Raw genomic sequence first — 26,390 nt, forward strand, 5'->3', positions numbered from 1 at the left:
GTAGGGTTTAAACATAACCAATGATGGGTATTTCCAGAAATATACCACACAGCTGAGACCTTCAAAACACAGCAAGATCGACTATGAACTGCTCCTAGAAAAACAGTGTCAAGGAGTCTGCTTTTGGCAAAACACTTGTCAGTTAAATGTAACTTAAGAATATATATAACTGTGAAGATATACAAGCATTAATAAGACTACAGAATTAGGAGTAAATGACTGCAGCTTGCTTGATCTTTAGGAATTATATTTTGGAAGTATTTTCTGAAACTAATAATATTTCTGACAATTGAAATTCAAACTTTAGAAATAAGCAACTTTTAGAAATAAGCAGTTTTATAGCCTACACATTTGGTCTTTTCATGGGCTAAAGTATTTCTAAGCTAAATAAATATATTGTGTTTATTGAAGTTGCCAAACCAGTAAGATAATTAGGCAAGTGATTAACATTAATGCATTAACGTTAAGTACTTCACAGGACTTATTCTACTAAATTTTGGGATCCACAACAGGGTTGCATAAAACATTTTAATATTATGGTGTCCTGGCAATAGTGTTATACATGAATTCTACTATCCTAAGGTCTGTATTCACTGGTGACATGTTAAATTTCTAGCCTCTTTACAGTTCTGCTTTCTATTCTATTTTAAAAACTTATTTTAACAAACAAGTCATACTTGTTATATTTGTTCTCTGAAGAAAAATTTTTGAACATATAATGGAATAGCACTTTAGACCAGTCTTCTGAATATTTTTATTATTGACCGAGAGTACTTTACAGTATATTACTACTTCCTCAGATTAGACTAAATCTTTCGACATAGTGCTATAATTTTCCCCACCTTACTTGTTCATCTGCCAAATCATTCTGCCATCGTTTGGTTCTCTAATATCGTGACCCAAAAAGTCACCTTCCCACTCCCAAATGGAGCTGCATGCAGACCTTTTCTTCTAGGCAAAACTCATTCTAATCACAATTAATGCCTAAGAATGTTCATCTGTCAAAACGTGCTGGTATATTTCCTTTCATCTCCATCTGTACTATCTCACCATGTTAACAAATATCACTGTATCTTGGTTTATTATAACTGTCGAGCTAAAGTGGTATCTACTAAGTCAATAAACAAGCATTTGTGGTCATTAAATATTAGCAAGGACTGTGATAGGTTCTATCGTAAATGAGTTATCTTCTAAATTAATGACTGCAACTTACGACAAAGCATGCAATTTTAACAGACTGTGTGTTGACGAAATAAATAAATAATGTTGACTGAAATTTAGAACTGTAAATATCAATGAAGTTTATTGATGTCCTATCCTAAATGTTTCTGAAAAATTATTACTTCCTAACTTCTCATCAGACAGGATCTATGGTTGATTTTTATACTAAGTTTCTTCTTTGGAGTTTCTCCTCCTGGAGAAAAACACACCTTCTGGGACCAGTGCTCTGCATGCCCTGACCTTTCTGTGGCCCTCCTGCAGGTACACTGACTTCTGGCTGCTGCTTCCCCACTGCTGTTTCCAGTGTCTGCTAGCCAAGCGCTCTTATTTCTATGATGATCCAACCCCCCAACCACAGTTCCCAAAACATAACCTCCCTCTGTTTCTCAAGATTTGGATCAGAAAGCGGTATTGGGTGAGCCTGTGACAAGGAGTGTTGTCTGCAAGGTCAGAGAGAGTTTCTGGCAGCCAAAAAGCGCACTGTGCCAGATTTCTTGAGCAAAAAAGTGTTGCACCCCACCCCCATCTGAAAAGTCTCTAATGACTACATCTCCTCCTTCCAATGACTTTTCTAACCATTTGCAAGAGCAGTCACACTCTGGTTGAATATTTTCAGACACCTGGGATGAGCTGTTTCCTCCTGTTTCTTTGTTCATGTAAAAAGACCACACAAAGGGCAAAATATGGCACTTCCTTTCTCTCAACCTGTATGTGAATATGTAGGTGAAGTTTTGCTGGTTATTTCAGGTCATGGTGGTGTTTTTAAAAACACCTACCTTTTTCTATTTCATTACTAATAATATTATGACCTAGACACATATTTTATTTCTTCTGTTTATCTATCTTGAAGATGATAATTGGCAGGTTTCAATGGGCCTTAGGATATAAAAAAAATGACCAGTCTCAGAATTAACTCTTAAGGCTAGGCAGAATAATAAGGTAAAGTGTTCCTGAATTTGTAATACATGCCAATATTTGGTAGCATATTCATGTAAATTTGCTTCTGAAACAGTGCTGTACACATTGATTTCTATAACTTTTTAGAAACTATAGCCAAAGGGAGCATTTTGCATGCTCGAGAAATGCAGTGATTTAACTTGCTGTAAGGTTTTAGACAATTCCAGTGTCTTTTTTAGAGTTTTTAGGTACTGAATGCATCACGTGAAAATGGAATGTTTCTATTTTGCCACCACCATTATGTTATCTTTTCCAGTGCAATTACAAGATAATTCAGAACTCTTTGTGTTAGACTAATAGTGTCTGATTTGCTGCTGTCACCCAGTACCTCTTCATGCTCTTTTAATACCATCTGCAGTGCCCCCAGCACTTACTTGGGTGAGCATTTTTCTCTAAGTAGAGACTCATCTTTGGAAAATCATTAATGGAACATCAAAAAGATCTCATCTGTTAGAGTTATATATGGCTAAGATCAGAATTATCAAATATCTCATTTTTTTCTTTATTCTTTTTTTCTTTTCTTATCCACACAATAAATGTAGCTGTCAGCAGGATAAGTTCATGTGCCGGATAAGGTCACAATTTCATTTAGTGACAACTTCCAACAGTAGGAACTTACAAGGTTCGATTTATTAAAGAGTCAGAAGGGATAAGATCACTGCATGGCCAGCCTGATTTATCAGGGTTTGACTGGAGTACTTGAATAGGGAATGTCGTATTTCAAGTTTTATGTTCAAAATTCTAGTTTAGTATGTTGTTGTGACTGTATGACTCAAAAATTGAGAAGAAAAATTAGAAAATGTATCCCTATAAGGCAATTTGTAGCCACCAACCCAGAACTGTTATTTCTTGAGCCAAACTATTCTTAGAAATGGGTCAATATAACATAATATAAATGCTTTTTGTCTTAAAATACAGATGAAACATGTGGTTATTAATGCCTGAGGAAACACATGTGGCAAGATTGCAGTATGGCCGTGAAGATAATCAACAGTGAAATGATCTAACCCTCTTACGTATCTGTCAGGCAGCTGTCAAATGGTTAAACCGTAACATAGCAAGAGCTCTGCCATACTTCAGCCACCTTGGCTGACTTTGAAAATTCTTTGAGATTTTTAGAATCTTTGAGCGCTTTTTGAACTCAGCATGACTTCGGGACTGTCCATGTTTGATACCATGATGTATAATGTCTTCCGACCATGAAGAAAATATAAGTATGGGTTCTGACGCTATAGCCTTCTGCTACAGCAAGGACTGATAAACATTATGAGCTAATTCATGTGGTCTGCTTTAAAATTTGGTTTTATATTTAAAACCAAGTTCAAACCAATCCAAAGTTTATTTTCAGCAAATGAAATATGATCTTCTATCATCTCATTTACTTGCAAACAAGTCCTTCTATGAAATCTGAGCCTAGAGTTAAGGGAAGTCTGTAAATACCATATGCGTTTATGTCATCAACTTAATGCTGAATTCAGTTGAGGCATGATTGCTGATAGCCATGCTAAAAGGCCCACATCTTGTTTCTTCCCTTTGTTGTGCTACTATTTTCATTTACTTTGCTTTCTACAGAGGCATCAAAAAGACCCCATTAAAAAGAAACAAAACAATGTCTCGATAGCACCCTCAGTGAGGGACTTGAGGGCATCTCTGGTGATTTTAAATATTTTTTTTCTACCAGTGAGTTTCTTTTATTTAAGCCAAAAACTGGGTTGATATTTTATTTTGTTTTTTTTTTTTGGGGGGGGGGTGATATTTTAAAAGCTACAAGATATTTGGTAGTGATTTCTGACTTAGGGCTTTTTTTTAAGTAAAGCTATCATAAGTCTTTGAGTAATCACAGACTTTTAAAAGTATGCATTATCAAGAAGATAAGAAAAACAGCCCTCAGCACTAACAATATTATCTTTTACCAAAATTGATTAGCCCATCCTATGTGTCTCAAATATTTTCTGTGAACTTACCCAGCATGTTAAAAATAAGTCTTCTTTTTGAAGAATAGCTGCAAAAATATGAACTGAGAATAGAGAAAAATCTTTATTTTTCATCCTGTTCCATATTTCACAGATGAGATAATGTATGTGAACATAGCAGAATATTGAACAAATGAAATGTATGATTTTTGTAATACATAAAGTGGATACATCTTAAGACAACTTTTTTTGTCTCTAAAATGAACTTTAATGTACTAAAATTGAGATACATGATATTAAGAAAATCTTCATCCAATCGTGTTCAATTTGTACTTTGCAAGTACCGCACAACACAACTGCATTAATTACCAGAGGATAAGCAAAAATGTTTTAAATTATTTGTAGATCAAGATATTTATATTCTTGTTGAGGTGAAAGACGTTATCAAGGGGGAACCACTAGGGAATAATTAAACCCAAAACTGTTTGTTTTGGACTATAAATGCAATGGGAGTACTAGGGAAGGAAAACAGTTTGTTCTAGAGTTCAGAGAAGCTTCCTGAAGCTTTGAGATTAATCTTGCAATATCAATAGGGTCTATTGAGGCAGGCAATTGGATGGTGTGACTGTCTGGTGGCAGAAGCAATTCTCAGAAAGGTGTGGGAGCTAAACTGGACATGAGGAAGAAGGGATGGTGACGAGGACTTTCCCGACTGGTAGGAAGAAGCATCTGGAGAGCAGCAGAAGACAGAAGTCGGGCAGACACTGTGGAGCAACATTATGGTGGGATTAAAATTCAGGGATGACCAAAAAGCAGCTAATAAAGGAACTTGCACAAATGGGTGACATAATGAAAGTAGAGTTTTAATAAGTTTATCCTGGCAGCGATTTGGAGCGTGATTGGAGCAGTGAATCGAGGCTGGTTGGTCATCTATATCAGAGTTGATAAAAGGTGGGAAATGCTGATAGGAAGGGTGAATACAGGCAATACCGGAAAGGAAGATAAGTCAAGGTATGGGGAGTGACTTGGATAAAGATGACAAAGAGAGAATATGACCACAGGCACTGGTGAATGGTTGAGGATGATGATGGAAGTATCTGGCCATGCTCTAAGGAAGCTTCAGTTTATTTTTGGTGAAGTAGTAAATATTTATTAGGTACTTTGCATTTGTTATCTCAGTAAATCCTCATAGCAATCATTGAAAAAAAGATATTGTAATTCCTATTTTGTATGCAGAAACTGGACTTCTGAAGGTTAAGTAACTTGCTTAGGGTCCCATGGCTTATTCTAGATACTCTTCTTCCATTCGCTTTTGCACCCATTCTAGTCTGTGTTCCAGCCTCTCATTCTACAATACTACTTTCACTCCAGACACCTGGGATCTCCATCTCATCAAAATAAATCCTACCAGTCTTTTTCTTACTTTCATAAATTTTCAAATTCCTTCATTGATTCCCCCTCCTTCAAATACACAATCAATTCCTTGGCTGCAATGGTATTATACCCAGTTTCTTTTCTATATCTCTTGCCATTTCTCTTAAGTTTTCTGTGTCTTCTGCTGCATCCCTCTGCCTTTGGAAGATCCTTCGAACTCTGTTATAGGTCTTCTGATTTTGTCATGACAGACTCTTTCTCAGATCAACAGTCCTATGGCTTTTACTATATACAAGCTGGGTTTAATTACTGAATAAATCCAACATTTATCACTCCAGTCAAGACCTTGCTTTGAGCCCCAGGCCTGTTCCCCCCACATAAAATCACCTCTTGTCTTCCTCATAGCCTCTTCAATATCAACATTTCCAAAATATAACTATAATATTACTTTTAAGACTTTTTTTTTTCCTATCTCAATAGGAACATGGCCATCGGCCCATATGCCCAACTAAGCCAGATACCCAACTATCATCCTTGGATTTTCCCCTCTCTAACATCTAAAATCTAAACAATTACTAAGTTCTATGGATTTTCTTTTCATGCCATATGGATTCCATTTCCTGCAATTCATCCACGTTTGTTTGTTGCTTTATGCTAGGGCCTAACACATTGTCTGGTACTTACTAGATAGCTGATAAATAGTTGTAGAATAAAGAGGCAAATAAACTAATGAATGAAAGCATAAAGTAATGAACAAACAAATCAAATAAGAACTAGAGCTTTGCCTCTGGTTTCAAAATATCTAATCTTTTCCAGTCAGACATGCATTTTATGATAAGCTGGTTCTAGGACCTGGGCCTTTGACTCACTAGTCCAGTGCTCTTACTACCTCTCATAATATATCATATCTGGAGAAAGAAAATCATGGTATTATGGACTGTCAGAAAACACCTTACCAAGTTCCAGGTGAGTACACACCCTTTTTTTTTTAACAATGACAAACCAAAGACTCAGAAAAGATATAACTTATTCAAGGCCATTCAGCTGATTATTGGACTGAGTTGGGACTAAAAATTAATCTTCTTACTCTTAGTGCAGTAATGTTTCCTCTATTTCATGGCACCTATTAATCTTTGAAAAAAATTAAAATGTCATACTCTTAAACAATATGTAAGTTACATATAAATTCCATTTATACAATGTTTTGTTTCTGTTGCTATTAACCCATGTAGCCTTGGTAGTGTGTACATGTTAATTATTTGCACTATGATTGCAAATTTCTGTAAACGCTGGTGTGAATAAATGAATATTTTTATTTAACAACTTTGGTAACTGAGAGGATTTCCCTAAACCTTGAAATAGCTTCTTGATAAGCAGAAAAAGAGAGTGGGTTTTGCCTGCTTGTCTAATAAAGTTGAAAAGATTGACTTGATAACTTGAACAGTTACTGGACTTTCTGTTGTGGCCATCTTTAAGAGCTCATAAAAGTATTTTTGGTCTGCTTAAAATTTTAGTGTATAGTCAAAGACACCTCAAAAACTTTAGAGATATTTGGATATCACTTTATGATCTGCACTAAGTTTGTAGTTCTTAATCCATTAAAAGACAGACCTGCTTGTAAATCCACAGGTATAGATAAGGAATCACTGTTTGACTGAGTCTGAACTCTTTACAAATGAAATATGTCAGTGGCAGAAAGAGAGGATGAATTGCTTTTTAAAAGGGCTTTCAAAGATTCTCATGATTCCTCTGGTATTGCTTACAAGTGTCATGACTGATTTTTTTAGTGTATAAAAACAACAAACTACTTCAGCATCATCTTTATGGAAAAAAGAAAATTCTTAATTTAGTGTTTAAGCTGAGGGATTGAAATATATTTTATATTTAAATGCTAAATTGTAAGGAAATCATTTATAATGTAAGTATGGTTGAAAAAATACTGGGAACTCCTATCTGATGGAAATTAATCAGTTACTTTTCAAACAGAAAAAGTACCCTGAAGATTTAAATAACTGCATCTTGCATATGAATATGCATACATTGAGGAACCTTTTCCCACTGATTTCTTTTTGTCATCATAATAGTTTGTTAGCTGTGCTCTGTCTTTGAGGATGTTTCTGTGCAAGGCCTCTGATTCCAATGCATTAATCACAAAAATAGCAAAAGGATGGAAAGCATTTTCAGAGGAAAATCTCAGAAATGAGTTTTATTCCACATACAAAAAAGAAATTATTATTGTTCTGTATCACTGGACTCTGAATAAGCTTCAGGGTTTGGTACTTAAGAATTATTATGTTATTTAATATATTTCTATTTATAAAACTATCTTTCTTAAGCCCAGACCTATTGAATCTTTTTGGTTCACCTTCCTCATTTCTGATCATTCTTAGCTACTGATACACCAGAATGAAAAAAAACTGGGGAATGTGTATTTGTCTTAATTTAATGAGTTCTTCTATTTCTAGTGTCTTTGTCAAGTTGATGCCAGAGGAGAAGGGGTCTGGGATGGCCCTGGAGTCAGCCTTAACCCACTTTCTCCTCTTACCAGGTTCTTGGTTCTGCCACAGGAATGAATTCAAGGGCAGAGTCACAGTAGAGAATGAGAACGGGTTTAATGCAACAAATAAGAGATACAGATATCACAGAGAGAGTGTGGCCTAGCTCCAGAGACCCAGCAGAACCTGCACCAGGGTTAACACAAAAGTAAGAAATGACCCAGAAAGTCTAGTACAGAGAGCAGGCTGGCTCAAGAGAGTGACCAGCCACCTGCAGAAAGTAAGTTTCGTGCAAAAGAAAGATACACACCTCAGCCGGTGAAGCACAGGTTGGCCCCAGGAACGTGAGCAACAACCCCTCCTTCTGCTGGGATTCAACTTTTATAGTCTTGTTTTTTAATACATATCCATGCTATCTAATGAATATAAACTCCACTTTACTGAGCATGCTTGCCCATTAGGTTACATAACCCCTTTCTACTGAGCATGCCCAGCCACTGGATTTGCATAAGTCAGCCCCCTGAGGTCTCTCATTGGTCTGAAAATAGGCGAGCAACAGTAACTCTGCTCTAAGGGAGGGCCCTGAGACCTTGGGGAATGGCTTAAAACCCAGAGGTGCGTCCTGTAACCCATGCCCAGGGAAACTGAGCACCTCCTACCTCAAAGTGGTAGAGGAAAAGGAATGTGAGAAGAAGGGAGAATAGAAATGTAGTCCCTGAATTTAATTTTTGATTGTGAACATGAAATTGTAATGAACATGGCATCTTCATTGTTCAGATATAAATACATTTATATTTCATAATGAACACAGTTTAACACTATATTTTAGTTGATTGTGGTTTATATACATTTATTTTGGTTTTTAGGATAAATAATAAAACCATGAAAAGTTATGTCTGGTATTTTAATTATTAATAGGAGGTCGCACAAAGCAGAGAAATAAAGAAGAGATATAATTGAACTCAGGTTGATAGTTTTGCTTTTAAAAACATCAAGATTGAGTCTACATATTTAAGAATAGCTATTGACTTGAAAAAAAGCTAAGGCTAGATTAAGGCAATGATTTTACAGTCTGTGACCTACCATGACTTATATAGCATGTAGGAAATGTAATTACTGAATACATTCTATTCCATTATGAATCTTCTCAGCTTTCTATTCTGCATGTATTTCTACTTATACTTCATGTTAACTTCTTCCCATATTTATACCTGCTGTTGAGAAGGCTGAGAAGAAATATCATTTTAAAAACCAATAAATTATAATGTGATGATACTTTAAAATATAAAATTTTTTGTACGGTAATATGGTATGTTAATACCATTAGTACATAAATATCATAGATTTAATTATCTAAAAACAGGCTCTAATTCCAGTTTGAGATTTTTTTTCTGTTGAAAGTATTTAGGCTGATGACCATTGTTTGAAGTTTTGAGTTCCTCATTTATTTATTTTTAACTTAATCCATTTGCTTATTTCTTAAGCAAACATTTAATGAATTCCTTCTTTATGCAAGTGTGTATACTGTATCTACTTCGTTTCCCTTTAATGATACCAAAATATTACTCTGGAGAAAAGGAAAGGAAGGATACCATCCTAAACTGGCTATTTCTTAAGTGGTTTTGTCCAAACCCTTTTGGTAACGGAATCCTACCCAAAGTAACAAATGGGAAAAAGTAATGACTTTGTCTAAACATTTTTTATTTGGGAAAACATACATTTACTACTTACTGTACATGTAGCTGTTTTATCCATTGGAACTAGTAGTAATTTCAGAAAATTATTAAGTACTTTCAAAAACTGCAGGTACTGTTCTTCAGGAGTCTAGTATAAATATAAGAATTTTAACACTAAATCATTGTCCTAATGTTTTCTTGTCTTTCTGTTTTTACCTTGGATATATGCTTTTTGAGAAAGTGGTATCGTTTTTAGTTATGAAAGACTTTAAAGAGAATTGACTTCAGCAGATGTGTGAGAAAAGGTGCAGTAAAGAAATTGTACGAAATTTGAATGCAATTATAAGGACCAGTTTTCTTTTCCTCTCAGGATAATAAAATCAGTTGTTTTTCAGACAAGCATAGTTAATTTTTCTTTATATGAACTCTGTCAATATTTTACATGTGAAACAAACATACAAAAAGAGGTGGCTATTGTTAAGGCACGGTGAAAGTATTCTAAATACTTCTGTTTTCATTATCTGCAGGAGAGCTGGAGGTATTTCAGAAAGATGGGGAACGAAAAATTCAGAGTCGGCAGCAACTTCCAGTGGGAACAACCTGGGGGCCATTCGCTGGGAAGATGGACTTGAATAATAATTCCCTGGTATGTTAATGTTCTGAGATGGTTGACTCTTAATATTTCGTCATTGCTTCGCAGCGAAACCACTAAAAATAATAGTTTGTTTTTGATTTTTCGTGGACTGCAAAACTTGGATATTTTCCAAGGGGTTTGTCTCTGACAGTAATATATGCAAAATTTAGAAGGAAACCCGTTACTCATACTTAATGGTTGCGTAGTAAGGTAATTTATAAGGTTATTGCTTCATCTGCTTAGCCAGACCAAGACTGTTTACATTTAATAATATGTAAAGTTGCCTTATTTTAAGATGACACAAATTAATTGTTAGACATTACAGGTTTACATGCAGAACAAGAAATAACCAACTTTGTTGTACCCTGGTAATACCGTTTATACTAAGAGCAAGGATGAATGATTAATATCATAATTTTTGTTGTTAACATTTTTGTAAAAGTTCTGAGATCAGAAAGCCCATCACTTGGTATGACTATATGGATAACTGATTAACTAGTTGTTTTAAAAAGTAATGGAATGATATGTTGTGTGGTTACATTTAAACTTCATTTCGTAATTGAATATATTAGTTTGCTACTGCTCTTGTAACAAATCACCACAAACATTGTGGCTTAAAACAACACAAATTTATTACCGTAAAGTTCTCGAAGTCAGAAGTCCAAACTGCGTCTCACTGGGCTAAAATCAAGATGTCTGCAGGGCCTCATTTATTTCTGGAGGCTCTATGGGAGAATCTGTTTTCTTGGCTTTTCCACCTTCTCCAGTCTGCCCACAACCATTGGCCATAGGCTCCCTTCCATCTTCAAAGCCAGCAATGGCTGATTGAATCTTTCTCACCTCAACATTTTAACTCTGAGTCTCCTGCCTCTCTCTTCCACATCTCCACATTTAAGGACACCCCACCCCATCTTAATTCCATTTACTTCCTTAATTCCCCTTTGCCATGGAACATAACATTCACAAGGCCAGCAATTAGGATGTGGACGTCTTTGCCAGGATGCTATTCTGCCTACCATATGGGATAAAATAAAAGTAATAGCTGAAAACCTGTTCTATTATAAGTGGTAAAACTTGGGAATTAAATTGTTTTCTATTCCTTAAAAGATCCAGAAATCTTGTATACATTCATTCTAATGAAAGTCTTTTTCTCTAAATGCCATTTACGTAGGAGTCTTAAGACTGTTACATGACTTAATCTATGCTGTGGGTACTTAAAAAACTCCCGGGGGGCGGGGGTTGACAGATGTACTGGGCTCAGCAACATTAAATTTCTTCTACAATGTATTGCATGAAACAAATTCCTTCTTCAAGTTATTGCATGAAAGAAATTGATATGTGGGGATCTCTATTTAGTGCCGTGTGGATGTGGCAGAGGTTATTAGCTCTACTAAAAGTAATGATTGGAATAAGTAGGAAATATTTGTGTCACCAAACTTTTAAACAATATGCGAGATTTCTAGGGGTGTGTGTCTTACTCCCTAAACCTATGTATTTATTCATAAAAGGGTGAGGTAGGGGACTCTACATGTATTTAAGGATCAAACAAATTGTCTTTATACTCCAGGCTAAATTTCTAATAATCTGGGCAATTTATTCTTGGTAGTTCAGTGCAGCCACTTCAAAAAGGGCAGGAGATGTGGCCCCACAGACACTACAGGCCTTAGTTAGCTGAGTTGTACTAATAGACTGTTCTATTGATTCCTTTCAAGAGCAACAGTAACTATACTGATTTCTCAAGCTAATGAGTGGTAAGAAAGGCAGAGGAAGATTATCTAAACATCAAAGGTTGAATTAAATATTATTCTAGATGTATTTTATGTGGGGGTTTTTATTTGTTCTCCGGTGCTGCTTAAAAAACATTTTAAGCAAATATGATATTTATCTTATTTATCACTGTATATCAGACAAAACTCAATCTTTAGTCATTTCTCTGTTATTTCTTCAAAAGTCTACTTCCACTGAAGTAGCACCTGTAGTTGATGTAAGAGACAAGGAACATTTTTCTGTTTTCTATATCAAAATAATATCTATATTAAAATACAGTTTTTTACATCATTATGTGTATATATATGGAGTGGTAGTTTTATGACATTTTTACCATGTGCTAAATTGTGATGTCTGGAAAATAACTTATTTGTGAAAGTTTAATTTTTTATTGAAGTAATTTTCTGTTTTTTAGACAGATGACATTATTTTGTTGTTCTAATACTCCTGGGCCACTCTAAAGCTATTTTATGCCATATTTAGTATTTTTTAAAGAATACAATTTGTAGATAAAAAATTTTCGTAATTCTTGATACTGTGTAAAGTATATAAATACTCTTTAGGGTATTAAAACTCTGTAGTGGATAATAATTCTTTATAAAAACAATTTTAATACCTCAGTTTACTTTTTTTTAATCCTGGGGTTTAAGTAACTATTTTATTTACTTAAAATATAGCATTTTTTCTTTATTATAAAATTTAGTTCCTTTAGTAAAACATAGTTTAGAAATATTTTTCTTTTGAAATAACATTCTTTTCCAGAATTTACTTCTGCTTTTATGTCATAAATACTGCTATTGCTACTACTGTTACTACTGTATGACAATTGGCTAACAGATACTTCATACTTATTCATTTCTAGACACTATGTAGAGAATTGGAAATAAATCAGCACATTTAATATTCCAAACAAAACTGTGTATTTGTTTCTATTATGAATAATATTTTATAGATAGGAAAATAAAAGCTCTGACTTTTGATTCCAGAATCTGCATTTTAAAGACTTTGCCGCACTGCCTCCTCATTTAATATTCCAAACAGAACTGCATATTTGTTTCTATTATGAATTATATTTTATAGATGGGAAAATAAAAGTTCTGACTTTTGATTTCAGAATCTGCATTTTTAAAGACTGCTACACTGCCTCGTCCATATAACATCTATAACATGATTTGAACGTAATGAAATTGTTGGGGATTTCCTTACAGAATTCTAAATTTATAAAAATATATGGGAAAAAATATACAATGATTAGAGATGTGATTTTCTTTTTATTTTGGGCAATATATTTGTCCTGACTACTTGAGCAGTTAAGAGTTAATTCAAAGATTTCTGCAATTTATCACCTCTTTATAATTTGGACAGAACTTTAATATGTGTTTTATATCATAAAGACAAATTTTGCTCATAATAAAATATGTAGCCTATTAACCGTTCCTTACCCAACCTTGAACCAAATGTGGATTAGCACATTCTTTCAAATTGCTTCTTCTCCAACCAATGTAATGTAACTCTGCTCAGACTCATGGTGTTGGCTCAAGAGATTCAGCACACTAATTAATCCAACACAGTAATTGAGTCACCATGCCAGATGTCAAATCCTTTAAGTTCCCATCTTGAAGTGTATTAGCAATATGCCACCTTCTGTAGGAAGCCTTTGCAGACCAGGCATTTAGATATATATAGAACATTTCAAGGAATAGAAACTATATAGAAACACCTAACAAATTCATTTGACAAAAAGTTATTCTCTGAATCATATAACACACTGAACATGGAAATAGATTATTTTTTGCCCGCACCTTAGTATCTTGGTAGATACTTCATGCTGTAAAAGTTTAATAATAGCGGCAGCATTATAGTAAATACTTTCATTGGACCTGCTACTGGTCAAAGTGCTTTACATGTTTTATATCATATTTAGTTCTTACACAAGCATAAGAGAAGATCTGGTTATCTCCTTTGTTACTTTGGAAAGTTAAATAACTAGCCCAAGGTCAGCTCAGTCTGATTCCAGAACTCACTGCAATCTTAAATGCTATCTTTAATATGGGAATAATAATACTTTGCAGCTAATAGGGATCTTGTGAGGACTAAATATGATAGTATATGTGAGTTAACAACAAATGTTGACTACTGTGACTAGTCACTCATCTGTAGAAATTGATCCATTGAAATCTATCAAGTTTAAACTGAAAAGAGTCCCCAAAATAAACAAGTAGATACTTCAACCTTGATGTTTGGGGATTTTAATGCCTAAATCTGGCTATTGGCTAAGGGCTCTGTATTGGAATTCTCCAGTGAAACAGAAAACCAACAGGATGTGTTTGTATATAGAAAAAAAATTATTATAAGGACTTGGTTCATGCAATTATGGAGGTTGGTGAGGCCAAAATCTGCAATATGAGCTGGCAGGCTGGAAACCGAAGACAATTAATGGTGCAGATGAAGTCTGAAGGCAGTCTGCCGGAGAATTTCCTTTTGCTTGGGGAGGCCAGTCTTTTTGGTCTATTCAGGCCTTCAACTGATTAGTAGAGGCCAACCCACACTATGGAGGGCAACATGCTTTACCCAAAGTTCACTGAATTAAATGTTAATTTTGTTCAAAAACGTCTTCTGAGTTGACAGACAAAATTAACTCCAAAATCTCTGATACTTTTTACAAGTTTCCTTTTTTTTGAGGTACAACCTTATACCCCTGAAAGAATTTTTAGCCAATGAAAGAGCCTTCTTTCCAACTTTGCACCTCAGTTCTGAGGAATAACTTACATTAAGTGCTGTCATGGTGCTACAAAGTTGGTGTTTTTCAAAGTTCGTGGAGTGATTTTGTTCATTGAGAAAATCAAAGGACTACTGACAAGGAAGAAATTTTTTAAATCACCTTAAGTTCTAATTAATATCTGCTTTGAAGATATTTTAGAATTTCTATATTTATATGTTGTGCCTTGAAGTTTTTCCCATACTCTCCCAAGGACAAAGATCCTTGTAATAAGCTAAATCTTAGCTGTGCTAGCACATGGCAGTGCTTAATATGTATCAAACAACAATGATTATTTTGAAGGTTAGGTGTCTGGAATTTAAGCGGCATTTGCCCTCTCTTGCTTTTGAATATATCAGCTGTCAGTAGCTAACTAGTCTGAGTGGATTCAGCCAACTGCTGGAACCATGCAACATGCTTTCTTAATTAAATAGAACATAAAGGGAAAGTCCCAGATTACTTACTACATAATAGTAAACTCATTACAAACTGTTGAATTAAACATGAAATTTGATAGAGATATCTCATTTTATTCCACTCAATCAGAATAGGACCTGGTTTATTTTCTCATGGGGTATTTGTGACACTGAATTCTAAAAGTAGGAAATACACATATCAAGGGCATTATAGACATTTTATTGACCTATTAGTAAAATATACATGTATTAAATTGCATCTTAAAGGTTAGAGGATAGCTCTCTTCAAAGAAATGTGGTTGAGAAAAGAATAAGAAATTCCTGATCCACATTACCGTAATGAGAATTATTATTGCCTCCATTTCTCCCTTTCTGTTCTGCTTCTTCCCATTCTCATCTTTGATCCCATTCATTGCTAGAATCTTCATGCCGTACATATCCTGCAGCAAACATATTCCTACCCGTGACTCCAGCATTCGCCTCTATAACTGAAGGCTGCTTCGTGGAAACATCTGTTACTCTTCTTCCTGACAACTTTTTTCCAGCCTTAGGAGCAGACTTGCTGCCAGCTGGGCAAACTGGAAGTGCTGGAGAATTCATGTTCTCAGTGGTAATCCTCAACCAGGGAGGACAGAAAGTTGGTGGAATATCAGCCCTGCTTCCTCTTCTCTCAATTTGGATGTAAGGTGTGTTCTACACAGTCTCTGAGAGATTCCCAGGGGAGTTCAGCTCCAATTTGCTTGGTAATGCACCCTTTATGGGCTTCCTTATCTTTCCTGCTTACTTCCCCACATCCCTACTGGAGTTTTCTGAGATCACCTCCCCAATAAACTGCTTGTACTTAAATCAGTCTCAGTAAGCTTCTGGGGAAGCCATACAAAGACAACCTCTAAGATATGATAATGAAGTAAATTTGAAAGCAATATCCAAATTATTGTTGAGATTCTAGAGGACATAGACCTGTTTAATATTTGTTTGTTTGTTTATTTATTTATGTATTTATTTATTTATTTTATTATTATTATTATTATTATTTATTTATTTATTTTTGGTGCCCGCAGGTATGGGGGTGGAACCCTGTACTTGGTGTTATCAGCACCATGCTCTAACCAGCTGATCTAAACAGCCAACCCAGATTTGTTTAATCTTTATCATTTAGTTTTGGACCTCTGCCATTGGCATGTAATAGGTATTCAATAAATGCTAAAAAAAAAAAAAAAAAGAAGAAAAAGAATATGTTTTATAAAATAAAAATCTAATCTAATTGAATTTACTTACCAGGAACATCCTCACTGACCCCACCCATCTCCCTCCACCCATCTCCCCCTATGTTTACCATCTCAATGATATGATTTATAATTTTGCTGAGGCCTGACTTTTTGTTGGGTCTCATATTTCTTTTCATTGATATTGACATTGTGAAAGATATTTTCGTTCTTAATATTCATTTTAAGCTGGTCTCAGGACTACCATACTTTCCTACTTCTCATATCTCTCTGGGTCTTGGCTCTTTTTAATTTAACTGTGTGTATTTCCCAGAATACTTCTGGCCTTTTTTCTCTTCTCCCTCTGTTCCCAGTGCCTCAGGGAATTTATCCACTTGCAAAGCTTCAGCTACTAATTTACAAATGACATTTAAAAAAAAAACTTTAACCTTGGCTTTTTACCCTTTCTCTAATAGCACATTTCAACTGTTTTGCAAGCCTTTCCCACTTAATTCCTTCAACCAAACAGTACCATAGAGAGTTTATTACTGTCTCCACAGACGTTCTTTCTATTCTTTTCCCTGACATCCAACTTTCAGTCACCTTTGGTCCTAGGGTTCTGCATGTCCTTTCCTGCCTCTGCAGAGAGTTCTTTCTATTAGTCATCCCATGTCTTTTCTGCATTTCTACCTCTTCTCTCACATGCAAATGATTGTTCACACACAGAGATACACACCCACACATCTCTCCTTCCTGCCTGCAACTACTGCCCTCTCTTTTTCCTTCTATTCAGAGTCAAACACGTTCCAAGTTCCTCCTTTTCACTTCCAGAAACCAAGTACCATCACTCCTGCTTTTTTGGTGTCTGTTCTCCTCTGTCTGTTCCTACTACCACTGGTTTAGTTAAAACTTGGATCACTTCTCCCTTGAATATGACAATATTCTTCTGACTATTCTTTCTGCTTTCTTCTTGTCTCCTTTTTCTTTACCCAAATCATAGTATTTCCTAAAAACAAAACTAGTCACTTAATTGCTGTGCTTAAAAAACTAAAGGGCACTAGAGAACATAAACTCCTTGGTAAAGCCTAAAAGGGCTTTCAATGATATCCACCTCCTTGGCTCCGACCCCTTTTCTACTCACAGTGTAGACTTCAGTGCTCTGAATACACTCTTTTCTCCCATCTCTGGTCAGTTGGTGATAGAGTTTGGACATGTTGTTCCCCCCAAAACTCATGTGGAAATCTGATACCCAATGTGGCAGTGTTGGGAGCTGAGTCATGGGGGCAGATCCCTCATGAATGGATTAATGCTCTTCCTGGGGCCTGGGGGTAGAGCTTGAGTTTTTCACTTTATTAGTTCCCACAAGAACTGGTTGTTTAAAATACCCTGGTGCCTCCTCTGTCTCTCTTACTTCCTCTCACCATGTGATCTGCTTGTACCCACCAGCTGCTGCCACTTTTCACCATGAGTAGAAGCAGCCTGAGGCCCACACCAGATGCAGCTGTCCCAGAATCATAAGGCAATAAACCTCTGTTCTTTATAAATTACCCAGTCTCAGGTATTCTACTATACAGCACAAAAATGGACTAATATGGTTGGCCATACTATTCTATCATCCCGGAAAGCCCTATGCTCCTCCTCCTGCCCATCATCATCTCATAACTCTAATGCTTAGAGACTCTTCTCAAAGTCATCTCCATGGTACTTTCCCTGGAGCTCCAGTCTAGATGCTCTAGGTTTACTAAGATAAGAGGACTGATCATAATTGTGAGCTCCTGATTACTTGTCTATCTCCCCTGCAGACCATATGCCACTTGTCTATTTTTTGCCTTTGCATCCTTTCAACCTAAAACAATGTCTTGTCATAGTAAGAGCTCAATGAATATAGTAAGAGCTCAATGAATACCCTTTGAATGAATGAGCAAATTAGTTCTTTCCTTCCACTTTTCTCCAGTATCAGGGAATAATGCACAGCTCTACTCATTCAAGATCCCTGCATCCTCTCTGAGTCTTTATACCCATTTCTGTTTCTTCTCTGATCTTGCTTCATCTGCACAACTCAACAGTGCATTTATCACAGTAAATACTATCTTGTGTCTGTTTTATTTGTTTATATACTTTTGTTTTTATTTTAATCTCATTTGAGTGGAAGTTACAGTAGGATAAGATAACTATGTCTGTTTCTTCAGTTTTTGCCCCATAAGGAGATATGCTCACTGTGATGGTATCTTGATCAGTTTTGACTAACTTCAGTGTAAGATTTGCAACCCTTTGAGGCAGTTAGGGAGGATGAGGTGTTGAGGCCATTGAAGCAATTATGATTTGTTTACAGCAGAATCAATTTTAGATGCCTCACTAGGATGTGGGTGAAGGCCAAGAAGGTGTTCTGCTCTACCATGCTTTCTGTGAAGTCTTATCCAGCATCACACTTTCCAGTGACAAACCATCTGGGAAATTCCATCTGTCTCTGCTTGGAAACTGAGGTGGCAGTCTCCCACTGTGAGCAATTTTCTATTAACTTCTTGGATAAGATCAGTCAGATTTATACTGAATTGATGGGAACCTAAGAGCAGGGTTGTTCCAAGAGAAGACAAATGTACTGATTCCTCTAATTGGGCTTAAGCCAGTTTCATTCACAGACGCCCTTAGGTTCTGCTAGAGCAAGGACTTCTAACCTTTTTAATTGTACCCTGTTCCTCTTGGGAAGCGTTGGTGAAATTCATTATTGATGGAGGTTGTAGATTTGTCCCTCAGGGAGGGCAAGATCCTGGCTTCTCTTATACTCTATCTGCTATGTGGAGAATTGATGGAAACTGAGTGGACAGGGAAGCTGCTCAAAGAAGAGGTGAAGGCAGGACATTTAATTCAGCTAAGCCTTGGAAAATGATGCATTGGTCTGGTTTCTAGAATTAGAGTAGGGCTTTTATGTTGTTGTTGTTGTTTTTATGGATGAGGAGTACTCATGGAGAAGGGAGAGATTGGTACAGAGGCTCAAGTACTCAAAGACTTCATATAGAATGTGAGTCAGGAAAGAAGTCAAATGCCAAAATATTACTTCATAATTCAAATCTGTAAAAGCAAGCCAGAGAGATCAATTGCATATTGATATCAGAAGGGGTTAGTTGTTTTATAGTGAAGAAATAGTTATGATGTTGGCAGTGAATGGAAATATATTGTCATATGGGACAATAATATTTAAATGAAAATGTAAATTGTGCCCTTCCTGATAATTATTGCCTGCCTCAAAAATACACATTTTCCATGTTGATAGTTTGTCCACTAACCTCAGTCTCCTTTCAACTTACTTTTTTCCTGATGCTGAAGTCTTTCCAGGTTCTTTATGTTTGGATTTGGATTTTAAAGGTAGGAATACAAAGACACAATTCCTTGCCATAGAGAGCCAGTTTTATTTATGGGCCTACCTTATTCTCCTCTGCCTGAAATTTAAACACACTTTTGCCTTTGGGTTATATACATGGCTAAACCTATTTACCTATACCTAGGCCAAGTTTGAATAAAGAAAGCATCTTTTTTAAAAATTTACTTGTTTATTCATTGTTTTCTTTCTCTAGAACCCCAAGGAGAACTTTTATTGAAGATGATCTTTTCATTGAGTTATTAAAATGACTTAGTGTCATGCTGTTTACTTAATGTGTAAATGGAGGAGTTGCTGATATCATAATAGGATGTAAGCTCCTGTACCGAAAGTATGTGTATAAAGTCGTTGAGACTAATGAGTAGCACTACGTTTCCCACAGAGTACAGGCATGAAGGCTAAGAAATGGTCTGCAAAGCATAATTTTATTGTCTTAACACAAGTTATAGAATATAAATCTTGAAAAATATATTTTGCTGGAGGGGAAGGTAAAAATGAGAAAGTACAGTGAGAAGCAGTTCTACGAAAAGTTGGTCAAAACTGTCTCTGTTACTTGCTGATTGATATATCTCGCATGCCTTTTAAAGCCTTTCTACTTGACTTTTTTGAGGAATTACCCTTCTACAACTATTGTAAAGCAGTTAGTTTGGCACTGTGCACTTATCTGTTATCTCCCCGGTTATAATATATATTATTCAAATGTATGAGATTTTAGCAGAAATCTCAGCTAGACATGATGATTAATACACTCAGTTAACATGGATGTGACAGCCGTAAGAGAATGGACATAGGTACCATTTTGTATTCGTTCAGTTTGGTCTTTACACCTAAAAATTACTTAGAAATAACTCTTTGTCAAACTCTTATAACTTATTGGACTCCGTTTTTAATCTGATTATCAATAGATATTCCCAGGATGGCATTAACCACATATCATGATTTAACTATAGCTCTCAGCTGGCACTGGCAATGTTTGTTATCACGTGAGGTTTTTCTGGTATAGGTAAGTTTGTGACCCTGTCCAAGCCACTTCTATAGAGTTCTGTGTTGCTGCTCCATGATGGTCCAGAGGCAAACATTCTTGCTTATATTTCTAGTAAGAGAAAAATAAAATAACATTTATTAAATGCTTTTGGAAATTTGTGAAGTTATTTGATAAACTCTCTTTTGGAAGTTAATATCTCTTTTACATATTAATTTAAGTACTGAATTTAAAGTTGCTCTTTATGATTCATTCACCCTTACATTATTTTTTTCATAAAATCCTTGGGCCCAGTTTGACAAATAATTTGTTTCTTGATCCAAATAATTTGTATACATTCTGTGCCATTTCATATGTTTTATATTGCTTTCTATTTTAGAAGTCAGGAAACCAAAGTCAAGCCTAGCGTTCTGCAAGTAAGTCTGTGGTTTTTCTCATACTTTTTATTCTCAGTTTCTGAGGGTCAGAAATATGAGCATAGCTTATCTAGGTGTCTCTAGCATAGTGTCTCTCACAAGACTGCAGTCAAGGTGACAACCAGGTCTGTGGTGTCATCTGAAGGCTCCACTGGTGGAGGATCTGCTTGCAAGCTCACTCAAATGGCTGTTGGCTCAATTCCTTGCCTAGTGGGCCTCTCCATGAGGCAGCTCACAATATCAGCTGGCATCCCTCTGAGCATGCAAATGAGAGAGCAAGAGAGAGAGGCGAAGACACAAGCAACTGTCTTTCCGTAACTTAATCTTGGAAGTAGCATCTCATTATGTCCACTGAATTCTGTTCACTAGGTCTAGCTTACACTGAAGGGAAGAGAATTACACAGGCGCCTGAAACCAAAGGCCTAGATGACTGGGGGCCATCTCAGAGGCTTTCTCCCACAGAAGGTAATTTTTATAAATATGGTCTCAGGACAGAGAAGGACTTTCAAATAACAAGAGCAATGGAAGAAATCATGTAAAAAAATTTAATGATTTTGAATAAAGAAAATAAAATCATATGCTATAAAGCATCACAACTAAAATCAAAAATTAAGAAGTAAAAGACATTTGTGAAAATGAGATGTATTTTATTCTTATTTCTGAAGGTTAATATGGTTTTCGACATAGAAGGTGATTGGTGACTTTTTGATTAATTTATCTAGATATTGATTTTGTAAGATAGAGTATTAAAATATAGGAACATGATTTATACAAAATCTAATGGGAATTAGGAATCAAAAGCAGTTTGCTCGTGTTTCTTCTCCTTCAGCAATTTTGAGAAACATGCGTTAACACACTGTAAAGATCAAAAGTGGGAGAAAAAGTATGGGAAAGAGCCCATGATGAGGCCAGAATAGCTTGATTCTAGTCCTGACTGTTATTACCCAAAGTGCATGTGCTATCTTGGGTAATCACACATGCTTTCAGTTTCTTCATTTATAAAATAGGGGTTATTAGACCAGCCTTACATCATAGAGTTATGGCAAAATTATATAAAATTATATGCATTTAGTCACTTTGAAAAATACACAGATTGTTATACAGACTTAGATTACTTTGTATTATGCCTGTGACTAGAAAGTAGATTATTCATTCCTTTGATTCCCCAAGCAGAACATCTAGACTTTTCTCTTCTGCCCTCTCTCTGTACACACTTAAAAAGCACTTTTGGTTGTCATTGTGTGAATACAACTTCATACACATGTGCTCACATGTATTTATACACACACACACACATACTTATTGATGAACTAGCATGAGTGTTCTGAGAACTCATAGCCTAGAGAAGTGTGAGGTATGTTCTCAGAGCATTTATCATCTGAGTAGACAATCACCACAGACACAGAGAAAAAATATATTTTTAGGAAGAGAAAGAAAGGTTAAGTGGTCAAACTGCTTTTTGAATTATCTTGGCTTCTTTGTGTTTTCTTTTTGTAAGGAGGTATTCTTCAGAAAGCATTTCTCAGGTGTGTGATTGGGGATTGCAGACAACTGGAAAAGTAATTTGCCCCGTCTGATTCACTTTTTGAGTTAGGTTTATATTTTAAAATGTTAACTCCATTCTTTCATTATTTGTGGCATTTTAGAGCTCAGTCAGTACAGAATGGTCATCACATCAATGGAAGAGAAAAGGTATCTCATGTGCCTGAAGTATTTGCTTTTATTAAGAAGTTAAACAAATACTATTAGTTTCTTATTACGCTACTTTTAATAGTGTGAGCATTATCCCATGGACAGGAGCAGCAAGAGTCCCTCATGTACTGATTCTAATCTTAGATGTGGGAGCCACTGCTGCTCAGGCATGGGTACCGTATTAGTCCATGTAAAGGTACCCAGTGATGTCTGCATGTGCATCTGAGATAAGCATCAGGGCCCAAGTTAAAAGAAAAAAAAAAAGGCAGACTTTCTCTCTCTTCATTAAAGAAGTTAGAGGTGGTGAAAAAACAGGTTGTGTTTCATCTGAATATTTTCAGCAAGGAACCTAGGCAGTTTTAATCTGTTGCATTTCTACAAAACTTTGTGAAAATGACGGATCTCCAGAGGAAGCAGACGTTTGCAGAAGTGTCCCTGTCTCTTCCAGTACTCCAGGAGGAGAGGGACGAGGAAACGAAGAGCACATGATGACAGTCAAACAGTGGTCGGCTCCATGACTTCATTAATCAAGTGGAGGCATTCTGAAAAATGCTTCTCTTTGGTTGCAGCCATCTATTTTTTGGTGTTAATCTGCGCCCTGTGGCAGGGTTTTGTGAAAGGAAACAATGAGCGTTGTGTCACCCCCCTTCTCCCAATTGTTGTAGCCCCTGTCAGAAGACTCCAGGATGATGCAGGTCTGTATCTGCCTGATAAGGGAAAAGAGGATTCAAAATGGCTTTGGAGACACTCCATGGGGGTAGAGTGTGCCGTTTCGGACTAGACGAGCTCAGGAATACAGCAGAGGCCCTTAATGGGATCCTAAAGGGTTCAGTGCCAAACCTTCTGCTGTTTCTTGAAGATTTTCTAATGAAATATTTTGATGGTAAAATTCTGTGACTGTCAGAGGGGTCGAGGTTCAAGATGCTTTTGTAAGTCATTTGCTCCATAATCTGTGATTAGTTAATCCAGGTCAAAAAGACAAAAATAAAATAAAATAAAATAAATAAAAAACCCACAGAAAAAACCCTACAAGGAACCCCCCACCCCCACCCCAAAGTATGTATGAGGCCACTTTTAATGGGCTAAGAGTGAGTTTTCAAGCTATTGTCATCATGAGCTCTGTTCGAATGTCCAGTATATTTTATATACTATAGGTTACTATTTTATGACTAGATGAAATATAAAACTATTTTTTATAATGCTGATTTCATTTTGGCAGGCCTTTGGATCCACATATGTTCAGTTAAGCTGTTTTGGAGTCTAACGTACCTTTGTTATTAATTAAGATTTTTGAAAGGGGATAAATGTGCTATTTTTGCTTTGGATTTAAATAAATACATGTTAGATGTTTCAAAAATAATTCATACAGCTAAGAGAATTCCAGTGAGCTTTAGAAACTGATCTGCTGTTCTCAGGACAGCTAGAATAAAATAATTCTTACCCATGAAGAAAAAAATAAAAAGACAGCTGAAAGTTCCAGCCAAATAGAACCAGTATATTAAAGTACATCAAAATAATATGTATGAGAGCAAATAGTGAAAGGGGGCAAAAGAAATTGTCATCAAGCTAACACGCTGTAAACTTTAAACATCTTTAGGCTTATAGATGCTGCTGGAATTTGTTTTTCTTCATACCACTGTTGTTCTGGCATTTTATGAATAAATATACAGGAAAAAAGAATTAGAAACAAAAGAGTTGTCATATGAATGAATGATAGGTAATGACGTCACATACCATGGATAATACAGTACTCAGTTAGCTGCACAGAGGTGAAGTATGCCCCTCTGCTGAGGCTTGGCTGAAAGAGACACTCCTTTTTCAACTTTAATGTCCTGGGTTTGGAGAGTTGAGCTCAGACTCTTAACTTTTGGTGAAAGTAATGTCTGTGTGAAAATATGAAGAAAAATAGAATAGAGAAAAGTGACATATTCATCAGTCTCATTTTAAAGCACAACTTTTTCTTTCTGAAAAAGCCCTGGAAGGATAAATCTATTTGGATAATAATACTCATACTTTGCATTTGCAAAGAGCCTTCAGATTTTTTATATGGTCATTTATTTTCACTTGAAGTCAATCATTAAATAAACTTGTTGGAGGGGGCATAATCTAAACTGTTGGTCATTAGTTATATCAGGGTCTAGACAAAAGAGTAGACATGGACTCATTTGGACTTGTCACCTGACTTATTTCCCCACTGTATGGTGTACCTTTTAGTGGAATGTTATTTTTATCTTTTTTACAGTCAAATGAAAGGGTAGTGGAATAATTATTTTTATTATTTCATAACTATTTTAATTCTCCCCTGCTGTGTCTACTAGCAATTAAATGACTAAAATCCATTCCTTTCTCTAATTTTAGATATTTTGTGAGAGAAGTCTTGAAGGAAAACTTGACTCAGTATTAAGCATGTATTGTAAGTCAGGAACTTTGCTGAGAAGTGGGAGTACAAAGATTCGAATTCTTCTCAATTAGAATTACTTTTTCTATGAGTATTTAAATATAACTGGATTCTGTCCATAGCCTTTATATGTTGCTTAAAGCAAAACCATAAATAAATGTGATAAAATTGTGATAAAAAATTTTTATCACAAAAAGTGATATTCATATGTACATAGGCACCCACACAGAATAAATGCTTAATATTTAAGCCAACAAATAAGATAAAAATAAGTAAATTTATATTTTAATTTTTTTATACTCTTAAGTTTCCTAAATAAAGTGATCTTATGACATACAGTACACTTCTATTGTTGAAAGAATTACATAAACTTAATATTTTGTCCTTGATTAGACTGTCAATATTAATAATGTTTCTAATACTTTTTTCTGATAATTTCACCATTTTAGCACATGGCAAAACCCAAAATTGCTGAATTATCATAAAGGTATTTTAAGTACTATAATAAATAACTTTCAACAAGAGTAGAGCATTTGGGTATATAAATCTATAGGATGAAAAAGATTTTTGTGTATTTCTTTTTGACCACCTAGAGCATTATAGGAAGACCTAATTTAGTTAAAGTGGTAAATATGATGACAAAAGCAAAAAGAAAATTTGATAAATAAAAAAAAATGCAAACAATAAAAACTCAAGTGTTCTCTCATATTATTTGATTTTCTGTTTTTATTTCTCCTTATTGCACATGTTCTATGAGCATAAATTATTGATAACTGTAGGTAACCTTCATGAGATGGTATAAAAATATTTTGTAATTATGCGAGACTCAAACAATTTAATTACATTAGAAATACTGAATTTTATTTTTAGCTTTCAATATTTATCTTTAGAATTAAAAAAGAGTGGTTAGTTACCATATTATTATTATGAAGTACTGTTAATATTTGCTGCAAGTCTTGCCTATCACTAAAGTTGCAGGGGAAAAAAAGGTACTCAATCTTTATATTTTTATTTCTATATCTCCTTAGCTACTGAGAGCTTGAAAAAAGAAGCACATCATCTCGTTTCAATTGATTTGACAGCATCAGAAGGAATGGGCAGCCTACTATT

At 35.4% G+C, this 26,390-nt stretch overlaps 1 protein-coding gene across 1 annotated transcript in view; it reads left to right on the plus strand.

The window, feature by feature from the left end:
* The window catches only part of ZFPM2 (zinc finger protein, FOG family member 2), a 456,749-nt gene that overhangs the window by 215,649 nt on the left and 214,710 nt on the right, over positions 1-26,390 (plus strand). Inside the window, exon 4 of the mRNA XM_063080011.1 lies at positions 10,164-10,282. Coding sequence (XP_062936081.1) covers positions 10,164-10,282 — 119 coding nt within the window. The remainder of the gene's footprint in view (positions 1-10,163; positions 10,283-26,390) is intronic.

The sequence above is a fragment of the Cynocephalus volans genome, chromosome 15 (genome assembly GCF_027409185.1).
Source record: "Cynocephalus volans isolate mCynVol1 chromosome 15, mCynVol1.pri, whole genome shotgun sequence".
Taxonomy (NCBI): domain Eukaryota; kingdom Metazoa; phylum Chordata; class Mammalia; order Dermoptera; family Cynocephalidae; genus Cynocephalus; species Cynocephalus volans.